The sequence below is a fragment of the Rattus norvegicus genome, chromosome 4, assembly GCF_036323735.1.
Source record: "Rattus norvegicus strain BN/NHsdMcwi chromosome 4, GRCr8, whole genome shotgun sequence".
In the NCBI taxonomy this organism is placed as follows: Eukaryota; Metazoa; Chordata; class Mammalia; order Rodentia; family Muridae; genus Rattus; species Rattus norvegicus.
Genome location: NC_086022.1, coordinates 150,761,137 through 150,775,394, shown reverse-complemented (window position 1 = coordinate 150,775,394; position 14,258 = coordinate 150,761,137). Strand labels below are relative to the sequence as shown.

Below are 14,258 nucleotides of genomic sequence, written 5' to 3'. Positions count from 1 at the left end.
ACTTCTACCCTGGACAGAGCTTGAACACAGGACCTCAAAGCCTACCCCCACAGTGACACACTTCCTCAACAAGGCCACACCTCCTAATAGTGCCACTTCCCATAAGCCAAGCACATTCAAACCATTATAATGGCACAGCACTTATTAGGCAGAGGCATGTGGCTCTCTGTGAGTTCCAGGCCAAACAAGTCTGCATAATAGGGTAAGAAACAAAAGATGTGACATTTTTAACCTGATCTTGTTGGGATCTAGTCTAGGAGCTAAGTCCAAAACAATAATCATCTGTCATTTTTGCTTTGCTTTATACTGTATGTGTCAAGCATAATCTAACACTCCCCTAGTGTGTGCTCTTGTTGGGCATAAGCCCCAGGACCTCTCTTTCTTTCTTTTTTTTTTTTTTTAAGATTTATTCATTTATTATCTATAAGTACACTGTAGCTGTCTTCAGATACACCAGAAGAGGGCATCGGATCTCTTTACAGATGGTTGTGAGCCACCATGTGGTTGCTGGGAATTGAACTCAGGACCTCTGGAAGAGCAGTCGGGTGCTCTTAACCGCTGAGCCATCTCTCCAGCCCCAGGAACTTTCTTGGATCAAGTAATACTCTTAGTACTTGCTGTATGTACCCAGTTCCCAATTTAATACATTCAACATCTTTTAAGATCAGTCTTAGGGGAAAAAAACTGAGTGAAAAACTTAAGCTCCAAAAGAACTTCATGGGCAGCCTAGAGATTTGGAAAGCTAGTGATTTGGTCACAGTGAACTCAAACCATAGTTCTTTGTGCCATGTTCTGGAATATTGCTCTGCACTATTGTGTCCTCCTGTCTCTGTCTTTTTCTCGTGTGTGTGTGTGTGTGTGTGTGTGTGTGTGTGTGTGTGTGTGTGTGTGTGTATGGTATGTGGTGTGTTTATGGTGTGTCTGTCCTAGGGTTTCCAAAAAATTTTGCCTTGTAGCCCAGGCTGGCTTCCAGCTTCTAATGGTACATTGGTCCACTTAAAAACAGTCCTTAATATATTTGCAAATGAAAACTATAAGCAGTTAAATGCTTTGTCAGATACTATACTTTAAATGACTTCCCTCTGTCCCTCATGAATCTTTTCACACTTTCTTTTAGTTATTTTTCTGGTCAGTTAACTCCTGCCAGTTGGTAATTTTAGTCTGCTTTCTTAATAGAGAGAAACAAATACAGAGAGCAGTGTGACCTGTAGCTGCTGAAAAGGAACCAATTTGCAATAACAACTCAGAGCAGCAGAGAAAAATACAGCAGGTGGTTATCTATCTCTGCCTCTTCCTGCCTGCTGACATCTGGCTGGGAGAGATGCTTTCCTGACATTGTTTATAAATTGGTAATAATGTGTTTTGACCTTATTGTGTGGATTGGAAGGTTATTTGGCCTTGGGCTAAGCCACAAGGCCAACTTTGATCTGGATTCTATGTAACTTGCTTAGAAGTATGATCTGGAATCTATGAATGATGGGATCTTTAATAAGAACGACTCACATCAGTAATGGCCAGCACCAAAAGTCTGCTCTGCCAGGAGCCGCTATAGCAGTTTCACGCTCACGACTTACCTTGTCCTTAAAACAGCCTCCTGACTGCGTCAGTTCTTCTCTTTAGGAACAGCTTAGGCCTCAGGCTGTGCTTCAGCCTTTGTCTTGCTCTTTCGTGTTTACACCTTTCAACACCTTTCAGGGAATTCCGGAGCAATCCCACTACTCAGGAAGTTAAGGCAGGAGGAACATGAGTTTGAGGCCAGTTTAGAGGTAATTCTGTCAAAATACTGTAGAGAAAAGGAGAAAGTCTTGGGCTGGTTATGTGGCTTAGTGGTTGAGTGAGTGACACGGGCTTTGAGCTCTGCTTCCCCTTGGGTAGGGGTATTTTTTAATATCACCTTTGAAGACTCTGCTTGCGTTACACATTTAGAACCGAGTTGCCTGGAATGAGCTAGGGATCCAGTTCTGTATGTTACCTCTATCCAACAGCAAAGGAACTGTTTTTTAATTGATAGATTCATTTCTCAGATCCAGGTACAGACTTCCCCTTTAGAACCTGGTTCTTGCTCCATTTCTGAATTTCTCCCCTTTTAAAATTGTTACCATTCCAAATTAGGAAGTTTTACTGAAAATTGCAGTGACTTTTAGTTTCTAGTGTCAGCTGTCCTCTTACAGGTGTGTTGATATCTATGTGGGAACTCTTCATGGGAAGACACACTGACCCTGGGTAGGACAGATATTAAAGAGAATCTGTTTTATTTAGCTATTTTATAGAGAAACAGAATTCTAACCAAATGTGACCATTTATAAACATTCGTATAATTAAGATTATTGATTTCTTTTTAAATTTCTTTTTAATTCTTTTGGACCTTGATTCTTTTCTCTTAACAGTTTTTATTTTATGTATAGGACTGTTTTACCTTTGTGTTTGTGTAGCACATGCTTGTCCAATACTCTTGTAATAACAGATGATTATATGACATTATGTAAATGCTAGGGACTGAACTGAGGTCTGCAGCTAGTGCTCTAACTGTTGAGCCATCCCTCCAGCCTTCTGTAACAGTGTATTCATTAGTATGGTCGATTTCTTTTGTTGTTGTTGTTATTGTTATTGTTACATTCCTGGGAGGGGAGATTAGAACAACTTTATGGGGTTAGTTCTCTCTTTCTACCATGTGAATTCTAGGACTAGAAGTCAGGTTCTACAGTATGTGCCATTACCCACTGAGCTATCTCCCTAGTTCCTGGTATGGCTAGTTTGATTTCACAGATTCATAAACTCATAGGGAAAGCTTGGATGAAAATTCTTCATATCTCTGTCCCATATAGTCTATGGCAGATTTTGAGCTTAATTATTGGACATAGATAAACAGAATGTTAATGTGCATTTTAGTTATAAGATGCTAAATCTTGCGCTAGAGAGATGGCTCAGTGGTTCAGAGCACTGACTGCTCTTCCAGAGGTCCTGAGTTCTGTTCCCAGCACCCACATGATGGCTCACAACCATCTGTAATGGGATCTGATGCCCTCTTCTGGTGTGTCTGAAGAGAGTGACAGTGTACTCCTTCCTGTGCATAAAATAAGTAAATAATTCTTTAAAAAAAACAAAAAACAAAAAACAACAACATTCCTCCATAGTCTCTGCTTCAGCTCCTGCCTTGGCCTCCCTTGATGAGGGACTGTAACTAGTAAGGTTAGATAAACACTTAAATAAAAAAAAAAGTCATAATAAATAAGTCTTTTAAAAAAAAAAGTCTAAATCTCATTCAGAAGGAAAATCCAGTAATGGGTAAAACACACACACACACACACACACACACACACACACACACACACACACACACATATAACAACAACAAAAGAAAGAAATTGGTCATGCTGGTGAAAGTAGAAAAGGCTTTTGGCTCAACAGAGTGATGGCTCAACAGTTAGAACACTAGCTGTAGACCTGAGTTCAGTTCCAGTACAGCAAGGGGTTTTCAGAACTCTTATTGCAGCTCTTGATACCTTGTTCATCTGAGATTCTGGCTGCCTCTCCCTTCTGCAGTCTCTAGCCACTGTGCTCCTCAAAGGTGAATCAGTATGGGGAAGTAATGCAAAAGGCACTATACTGTCAAGGGTGTCTGTCTCTTTCTGTGCTGGGGCTGGAAGGCAGGGCTCTTCCACTAATCTGCTTTCCTAGGCCCAACCTTTAGTTTCATTGAAATAGGAAGAAAAGAATACTGTTGGTTTTTTTGCCCCCATCCCCACCCCAGTTTTAGGCATCACACCCAGAGCTTCATGTACTAGGCAAATACTTCATACCCCTAGCCAATATGATTGAACTACATATATTTATAAAAGCTCATAGGTCAATGTAAATCCTGCTGGGATGATAAAATTAGGCTCTGTATATTTAAGATGAGAGAGGGTACTTTGAGACAACAGGTTAACTATTGGCATTTCTTGGGGTTGGGGATTTAGCTCAGTGGTAGAGCGCTTGCCTAGGAAGCTCAAGGCCCTGGATTCGGTCCCCAGCTCCGAAAAAAAAAAGAGCCAAAAAAAATTGGCATTTCTTGGGTAAGATAATGAACATGTAAGGGTTAGCCTCTGTACAGGTCTTACTAATACATTGCCATAGGACAGAGTATGGAATTGAACCAAGAAAACAGTCTGATCTTAGTCTATAGATGGCCAAGTTGCAACATGACCCTTGAACTGGGTATTTTTTATTGCCCTAAGATAGCTGTTTTATATTACTACTTATATCTGCTACTACTCTACAGAGAAGTTAATAAACTCTTCCTTGGGTCTTGCTCTAAATGACCAGCATTTAAGAGTTTAAGCTTTTGAGTCTGAGCAGTTATCCTTTCTTCCATTCCTTATAGTGACATCCATCCATATGAAAGAATAGTGTGTGAGCTTTGTAGTTCCTTTCCTAAGGCAAACCTTTTATTGGATAAAACACAAAAAGATCTGACCTTAGCTTCTCATTTGTTTAATTACTTAACCTCTCACTGTCCCTGTCTATTCTCACTGTCTTTCTGGGTGCACCAAAGTTATTTTAATTCAGCAGCATTCAGCTGCGTATCCTCTGCCTGTCTTCCACTGCAACAAAGTGTCCCAAAAATAGAGAATGATCTCATTACTCTGGGTGTGACTTATGCAAACAAGCACTGTGATAACAATTGGATGCTTATATCTCCATGTCAACATACCCATTCTTGCTAGCCTTCTCAAGAGACCAGCTTGTGAGTGGCTCAGGATGATGTGTCTGAGCACCAGCATTGTTTTCATAGTACTACACTGAAAACTGACCTGCCGCCTTACAGAGATCTGCTTCTGCGCAGAAGGATGCATGAGAATGAGAATTAATCCGTGCTCTCAACCAACAAACGGAGCTTTGTTATTTTAAGAAATACTATATGAATACTATATAACCAAGAGGGCAGTGGGGCTTTTATAGGACATGGGGATGTGCTGAGAGTTCAACATAGACATATTTTCAGCACATTTTAGCACATTGATTCTAGGCTGCTTCTAATATCCACCTCTTGCTTTTAAAATATTAGATCGAGCGTTTGGAAGTAAGCAGCCTCGCCCAGACTTCCAGTGCCGTGGCCTCCAGCACCGATGGCAGCATCCACACAGAGTCTGTGGATGGAATACCAGATCCTCAGCGCACAAAAGCTGCCATTGCACACCTGCAGCAGAAGATCCTAAAGCTCACAGAACAGATCAAAATTGCACAGACAGCCCGAGACGACAACGTTGCTGAATACTTGAAGCTTGCCAACAGTGCAGACAAGCAGCAGGCTGCTCGCATCAAACAGGTGTTTGAGAAGAAAAACCAGAAATCTGCACAGACTATTCTCCAGCTGCAAAAGAAGCTTGAGCATTACCACCGAAAGCTCCGTGAGGTGGAACAGAATGGGATCCCCCGGCAGCCTAAGGATGTCTTCAGGGACATGCACCAGGGTCTGAAGGATGTGGGTGCAAAGGTGACTGGCTTCAGTGAAGGTGTAGTGGACAGTGTCAAAGGTGGATTTTCCAGCTTCTCCCAGGCTACCCATTCAGCAGCAGGGGCTGTCGTCTCCAAACCCAGAGAGATTGCCTCACTGATTCGGAACAAATTTGGTAGTGCAGACAATATCCCTAACCTGAAAGACTCATTGGAGGAAGGACAAGTGGATGACGGGGGAAAGGCTTTAGGGGTGATTTCAAACTTTCAGTCAAGTCCAAAATACGGTAGTGAGGAAGATTGTTCTAGTGCCACTTCAGGCTCAGTAGGAGCCAACAGTACCACTGGGGGCATTGCTGTAGGAGCGTCCAGCTCCAAAACAAACACCCTAGACATGCAGAGCTCAGGGTTTGATGCACTGCTGCATGAGGTCCAGGAGATCCGGGAAACCCAGACCAGACTGGAGGAGTCCTTCGAGACCCTCAAGGAGCACTACCAGAGGGACTACTCCTTAATAATGCAGACCTTACAGGAAGAGCGATATAGGTAAGTTATGCAAAATTTAAAGCCTAAATTATTTGTTCCCTTCTCTTTGAATATGAAAAAGTGAATTTAAAAGATGTCTGTCTCTAAAGTGTTCAGATCTGTCTGTGACAGCCACAGGAGATCTTCATTAGTCAGCACAGCAGTTAAACAACTCACTCCTATGATCACACATAGGTGCAACATTTCTTAACTTCTCAGTCTTTAGCACGGAGCTTGGGCTTTCTGAGGTATTTCTTCGGTTCACTGAAATCATGAGACATAGCTAATTGAGGCCTTCACTGAACTGGATTGGATTCAGATCTTAATCCTGAGAACATTGTAAATAGCAAAAATACAACCCAGCCAAAAAGTAGTGGACCTTGTGTGCATTTGGCCTCAAACATACTTATGTGAGCAATTAGTTTAGAAAAATTAGATTAGAAACAAATCCAGACAAATATGTCTGTGACATTTATAAAGAACTGGCCCATTTGTATGAGAGTAGACAGGCATAACATTAAGTCATTCTCCTACAGTTAGAAAGTGTTCAAAGAGCTCAGAGCTTTTCAGTCAGAATCTATACCAAAGTTCATTGTGGGTCTGTAGGAATGGAGCCCAGGGCCTTACCCATGACCTTCCTTCCTATGCTGAGTCTGATTTTCACATTGCATCATAGATTCCAGTTGGACCAATCTTATCAAGTCTCCAAAACCTTTCCCTGTCTTCCTTTCATAGAAATAGTATCCTCCCTAGAGTAATCACTCAGATCCAGATTTGTGGGCCAAAGACTGGCATCACTCAGATCCAAATTTGTGAGCCAAAGACTGGCAGCCTCGCCATGCAGATCAATAAACAATTTTGAGACAAGGTTTCAATAAACAATCTTCTGAGAGCTGCATCTCTGCACAGAAAGCCTTACACAATTTGAGTTTTGGTTTTGTCCCAGTTCCTAAGTAGAAGGGATGTCCAGTACTTTACTAAGACATCAGACTTTGGAACAACGGAAGTCTCTTTTACCTCTTGAAAAGTAAAAGTGATATTTTAAAACTTTACTTTTATGGAGTAACCTCAGTGTCTGAAATAAATTGTTCATGTTTATCATTTAGCTCTAAAGATAACAACAGCAATCTTGCTTCAGATGGTAAAAAAAAAAAATGCTAAACAGCCATCCAATATGCCTCCTGTTGTTAGTCTTCAATTCTCATTGACACTTGGAAAGGCAGGCTCTGCGGCTCAGTTGGTAGAGTGCTTCCCTAACATGAATGGCGGATCAAGTGGTCATCCTGTGTATCTGTAATTCAGCACTGGTCAGGTGTAGGCAAGATCAAAAGCACTTACTTCTCCTCAGAGCACCCAAGTTCAATTCCCAGTACCCACATCATGTGACTAACAGCTACCTATATCTCCAGCTCCAGGGGTTAGCCATCTTTTGGCTCCCATTGACTGAAATGAACAAACATGTGGCAGACACACACTTAACATAAAACTATAAATAAAATGTGTTTGCTTGTTTGTTTTTCTTTTGTTTTGGGAGGTTTTGGTTTGTTTTTCTTTTGTTTTCGGGGGTTTGGGAGGTGTTTGGTTTTTTGTTTTTGTTTTTGAGACAAGGTTTCTCTGTGTAGCCCTCCTTGTCCGAGAACTCACTCTGTAAACCATGCTGGCCTTGAACTCAGAGATCTGCCTTTTTTTTTTTTTTTTTTTTTTTTTTTTTAAGATTTATTTATTTATTATATATAAGTACACTGTAGCTGTCTTCAGATACACCAGAAGAGGGCATCAGATCTCTTTACAGATGGTTGTGAGCCACCATGTGGTTGCTGGGAATTGAACTCATGACCTCTGGAAGAGCAGTCGGGCGCTCTTAACCGCTGAGCCATCTCTCCAGCCCCAGAGATCTGCCTTGTAAGTGCTGGGACTAAAGGCATACGCCATCACCACCCACAACCCTCTTTTTTTTTTTTTTTTTTTTTTAAATCAAGTTCATCCATAGGAAATTTGGTGACAGCCTGGACCACATGAGACCTGATCTTAAAAAATAAAAATAATATAAATTTTTTAAAAGAGGGTAGATAGTAGCAGAGTGCTTACCTGACCACCAAAAAGGAGGTGGGAGTACTGCTGGTAAGGTGGTCCAGCAGGTAAAAGCACTAGCTGCCAAGGCCTAAGTTCAGCTCACATAAACTGTTATTAGCACCTTTGCATACGTGCACCCACACATATACATACTAAATAAAATGTAGTGGATTTTGTTTTTTTTTTATAAAGAAAAAGACAACAGTGAAAAAGGAATAAGCTTAAAAAAGGAAAAAACTTATATATATTACTATTTTCATCAGTGTTTTCTATATTTAATATCCTGAGAAAATAGTGTTCAAGTGGACTGATTAATATTAACACACTTGGTCCTTTTTTACCATATTAAACCAAAATTCCAATACCATTTCTTTCTAGCTGTGAAAACCAGACTAACATCTGTGTCATACCTATGTCATACTTAGTGTCATCTGTGCCTACTTATATCATAAGAGTAGCGAAGGCCCTGCACAAAATTAGTGCAACACTGAAATGAAATAGTGTGTGAGGCTTGCAGGCCAGTGCTGGTCCCGAAATGCTGCAGTCATGTCAGCCCCAGCCCCACCTTCCAGAAGACCCCTGTCCATTATTTAAAACATTAAATTAACATTCCTGTCATTAAATTCCTCTAAGACTTAAAATTTATTTAGAGTTATTTTCTTCAAGTTAGATATTGACTACTGTGAGAAAAAGAGAGCAGGAAAATAATCTGGAAAAGTCTGCCTTCATTTGTCTATTAGATTAAATCCAAAACAGATCTTTTATCTCCTCTCACTGCTTTAGAACTGTGTCTCGGCCCCTCATGCACATGAGTAATACTCTCCCTTTGTTGTACTTTGGGGTCCCTGGAGTAGCCAGGTTTCAAGAAATAGAGAGTAGAGGAACCTAAACCCTGCTGGATGTGTAGTCTCACTCTGCCCTCCTCTGCATTTTGCTTGTAACAGAATTTTGAAGGCTACATTTGAAAAAGCCCCAATATGTGACTCCATTTATATTTTTACACACACACATACACATACACACACATGCACGCGCGCACACATCACTCACACAAACAATTGCCTGAAAACAATAGTAAAAAGATTGGCCATCATTGCCAAATTGGCCGTCATACAGCAAATACATTTGTCTAATATTGTTGACCTTTCAACAGTTTCACAGAAGTGACACTCACAAATGAAAACCTGTTTTAGACACCAAAACTTTGCACATTTTAAGCATTTTTGGAGATGTTCTCTAGTAGCTCTTGACAAAATAACCTAACTAAATGATAATAGCTGAAAACAGAAGCATTCCAGCTAGGAGTGCTCTGGGCTAGCGGGGCTTATGTGGTTATACATGTCTACAGAAAATGCTGATAGCTTTCTTTGGTGTGTTTGTGTTCTAACTTGTCTTCTTTACATAGTTTCTCTCCATTCCCTACCTGTTTCGTGCTACATTATTACTGAGCTTCCTGCAGCAGTCTCTCTAATTTGTTTCCACCCCCTTAACATCTTGCCCATGCTAGATAAGTAATCTCACTATGCTACACCCCAGCCCATATCGTTATTTCTACTTTGTTGCAAGCTTGGATTTCCTACAAAGAAAGTAGGTGATGGGTGAACTACATGACCAAGAATTAGCTCGGACATGGCCGCTACATGTCTTTTGTGTTTCTGTGCTTTATACTGCCAGCTTTGGGGGGTGGGAGGGTGATGTTGTTGTTGTTTTGTGGTTGTGCTTGTTGCTGTTGCTGTTGTCGTGGTAACAGTAGAAGAGTTAAAACTACCATTTTCAGAATTTGCTGAGCTGCTGTGGTGCACATTCACTAACCCTCCTAAGCAATGTGCAGGTGGGCTGTGCTATCCCATTTTACAGTCAACAAAATTAAGATCCAGTGTGGGAAGGTTTTTTTGTTTGATGAGTTGGCTGGCTGGCTGGCTTTTCAAAACAGTTTCTTTATATAGCTCTAGCTGTCTTTTTTTTTTTCCATCTTTATTAAACTGGGTATGGCTTATTTACATTTCAAACGTTATTCCCTTTCCCGGTTTCCAGGCCAACCAACCCCTAACCCCTCCTCCTCCCCTTCTATATGGGTGTTCCCCTCCCCAGCCTCCCTCCATTGCCGCCCTCCCCCCAACAATCCTGTTCACTGGGGGGTCCAGCCTTGGCAGGACCAAGGGCTTCCCCTTCCACTGGTGCTCTTACTAGGATATTCATTGCTACCTATGAGGTTGGAGCCCAGGGTCAGTCCATGTATAGTCTTTGGGTAGTGGCTCAGTCCCTGGAAGCTCTGGTTGCTTGGCATTGTTGTTCATATGGGGTCTCAGCTCTTCCAGTCCTTTCTCTGATTCCTTCAATGGCACTCAGTTCCCACACTCAGTTCAGTGGTTTGCTGCTGGCATTCACCTATGTATTTGCCATATTCTGGCTGTGTCTCTCAGGAGAGATCTACACCCAGTTCCTGTCAGCCTGCACTTCTTTGCTTCATCCATCTTACCTAGTTTGGTGGCTGTATATGTATGGACCACATGTGGGGCAGGCTGTGAATGGACGTTCCTTCAGCTTCTGTTCTAAACGTTGTCTCCCTATCCCCTCCCAAAGTATTCTTGTTTCCCTTTTAAAGTAGGAGTGAAGCATTCCCATTTTGATCATCCTTCTTGAGTTTCATGTATTCTGTGCATCAGTGAGTGCATACCATGTGTGTTTTTCTGGGATTGGGTTACCTCACCCAGGATGATATTTTCCAGTTCCATCCATTTGCCTATGAATTTCATAAAGTCATTGTTTTTGATAGCTGAGTAATATTCCATTGTGTAGATGTACCACATTTTCTGTATCCATTCCTCTGTTGAAGGGCATCTGGGTTCTTTTCAGCTACTGGCTATTACAAATAAGGCTGCTATGAACATAGTGGACACATAGCATGTGTCTTTGTTATATGTTAGAGCATCTTTTGGGTATATGCCCAAGAGAGGTATAGCTGGGTCCTCGGGTAACACAATGTCCAATTTTCTGAGGAACCTCCAGACTGATTTCCAGAATGGTTGTACCAGTCTGCAATCCCACCAACAATGGAGGAGTGTTCCTCTTTCTCCTCATCCTCACCAGCATCTGATCTCGCCGGAGTTTTTTATCTTAGCCATTCTGACTGGTGTGATGTGGAATCTTGAGGTTGTTTTGATTTGCATTTCCCTTATGACTAAAGATTTTGAACATTTCTTTAGGTGTTTCTCAGCCATTCATCATTCCTCAGCTGTGAATTCTGTTTAGCTCTGAACCCCATTTTTTAATAGGGTTAGTTGTCTCCCTGCAGTCTAACTTCGTGATTTCATTGTATATTTAAGATATAAGCCCTCTATCAGTTGTAGGATTGGTAAAGATCTTTTCCCAATCTGTTGGTTTTGTCCTAACGACAGTGTCCTTTGACTTACAGAAGCTTTGTAGTTTTATGAGATCCCATTTGTCGATTCTTGATCTTAGACCATAAGCCATTGGTGTTTTGTTCAGGAAATTTTCCTCAGTGCCCATGTGTTTGAGATGCTTCCCCACTTTTTCTTCTATTAGATTGAGTGTATCTGGTTTGATGTGGAGGTCCTTGATCCACTTGGACTTAAACTTTATACAGGGTGATAAGCATGGATCAATCTGCATTCTTCTACATGCTGACCTCCAGTTGAACCAGCACCATTTGCTGAAAATGCTATCTTTTTTCCATTGGATGGTTTTGGCTCCTTTGTCAAAAATCAAGTGACCATAGGTGTGTGGGTTCATTTCTAGGTCTTCAATTATATTCCCCTGGTCTATCTGCCTGTCTCTGTACCAATACCATACAGTTTTTATCACTATTGCTCTGTAATACTGCTTGAGTTCAGGGATAGTGATTCCCCCCAGAAGTCCTTTTATTGTTGAGGATAGTTTCAGCTATCCTGGGTTTTTTGTTATTCCAGATGAATGTGAAAATTGTTCTGTCTAACTCTATGAAGAATTGGATTGGAATTTTGATGGGCATTGCATTGAATCTGTAAATCTCTTTTGGTAAAATGACCATTTTTACTATATTAATCCTGCCAATCCATGAGCATGGGAGATCTTTCCGTCTTCTGAGATCTTCTTCAATTTCTTTCTTCAGAGGTTTGAAGTTCTTATACAGATCTTTCACTTGCTTGGTTAAAGTCACACCGAGGTATTTTATATTATTTGGGACTATTATGAAGGGTGTCGTTTCCCTAATTTCTTTCTCAGCTTGTTTCTCTTTTGTGTAGAGGAAGGCTACTGACTTATTTAATTTTATACCCAGCCACTTTGCTGAAGGTGTTTATCAGGTGTAGTAGTTATCTGGTGGAACTTTGGGATCACTTAAATATACTCTCATATCATCTGCAAATAGTGATATTTTGACTTCTTCCTTTCCATCCCTTTGATCTCCTTTTGCTGTCTGATTGCTCTGGCTAGGACTTCAAGAACTATATTGAATAAGTAGGGAGAGAGTGGGCAGCCTTGTCTAGTCCCTGATTTTAGTAGAATTGCTTCAAGTTTCTCTCCATTTAGTTTAATGTTAGCAACTGGTTTGCTGTATATGGCTTTTACTATGTTTAGGTATGGGCCTTGAATTCCTGTTCTTTCCAGGACTTTTGTCATAAAGGGGTGTTGAATTTTGTTAAATGCTTTCTCAGCATGTAATGAAATGATCATGTGGTTTTTATCTTTCAGTTTGTTTATATAATGGATCACGTTGATGGTTTTCCGTATATTAAACTATCTCTGCATCCCTGGGATGAAGCCTACTTGATCATGATGGATGATAGTTTTGATGTGTTCTTGGATTTGGTTTGCAGGAATTTTATTGAGTATTTTTGCGTCGATATTCATAAGGGAAATTGGTCTAAAGTTCTCTTTGTTAGGTCTTTGTGTGGTTTCGGTATAAGCGTAATTGTGGCTTCATAGAAGGAATTCTGTAGCACTCCGTCTATTTCAATTTTGTGGAATAGTTTGGATAGTATTGGTTTGACGTCTTCTATGATAGAATTCTGTACTGAACCCATCTGGACCAGGGCTCTTTTTGGTTGGGAGACTTTTAATGACTGCTTCTGTTTCTTTAGGAGTGATGGGGTTGTTTAAATGGTTTATCTGTTCCTGATTTAACTTTGGTAACTGGTAGCTGTCTAGGAAATTTTCCATTTCCCCCAGATTTTCCAGTTTTGTTGAATATAGGCTTTTGTAGTAGAATTTGATGGTTTTTTTAATTTCCTCTGATTCTGTTGTTCTGTCTCCCTTTTCATTTCTGATTTTGTTAATTTGGACACACTGTGTGTCCTCTGGTTAGTCTGGCTAAGGGTTTATCTATCCTGTTGATTTTCTCAAAGAACCAGCTTTTGGTTCTGTTGTTTCTTTGTATAGTCCTTTTTGTTTCTACTTAGTTGATTTCAGCCCTGAGTTTGATTATTTCCTGCCTTCTACTTCTCCTGGGTGTATTTGCTTCTTTTTGTTCTAGAGCTTTTAGGTGTGCTGTCAAGCTGCTGACATACGCTCTCTCCTGTTTTCTTTTTGCAGGTACTCAGAGCTATGAGTTTTCCTCTTAGTACCACTTTCATTGTGTCCCATAAGTTTGGGAATGTTGTATCTTCATTTTCATTAAATTCCAAGAAGTCTTTAATTTTTTCTTTATTTCTTCTTCTTATACATTGAGTATAGCATTGTTCAACTTCCATGTATACGTGGGATTTCTGTCATTATTGTTGTTATGGAAGACCAGTCTTAGTGTGTGGTGGTCTGATAGGATGCATGGGATTATTTCTGTCCTCCTGTATCTGTTGAGGCCTGTTTTGTGACCGATTATATGGTCAGTTTTGGAGGAGGTTCCATGAGGTGCTGAGAAGAAGGTATATCCTTTTGATTTAGGATGGAATGCTCTATAAATATCTGTTAAGTCCATTTGGTTCATAACATGTTAGTCTGTCAATGTCTCTGTTTAATTTCTGTTTCCTTGATCTGTTCATTGATGAGAATGGGGTGTTGAAATCTCCTACTATTATCATGTGAGGTGCAATTTGTGCTTTGAGCTTAGTAAGGTTTCTTTTATGAATGTAGGTGCCCTTGCATTTGGAGCATAGATATGTGGGATTGAGAGTTCATCTTGGTGGATTTTTCCTTTGATGAGTATGAAGCTTCCTTCCTTATCTTTTTTATGACCTTTGGTTGAAAGTCAATTTTACTCGATATTAGAATGGCTACTCCAGCTTGCT

The 14,258-nt window shown here is 40.6% G+C and overlaps 1 protein-coding gene across 11 annotated transcripts in view; it reads left to right on the top strand.

Annotated features, from left to right (window-relative positions):
- Tmcc1 (transmembrane and coiled-coil domain family 1) overlaps positions 1-14,258 on the top strand; it is a 173,291-nt gene that overhangs the window by 136,862 nt on the left and 22,171 nt on the right. For 10 of the 11 annotated variants that reach the window (XM_063286097.1, XM_039109036.2, XM_063286099.1 and 7 more), the window contains 1 exon segment: positions 5,048-5,982. In XM_063286097.1, coding sequence (XP_063142167.1) covers positions 5,048-5,982 — 935 coding nt within the window. 11 annotated transcript variants of the gene reach the window in all.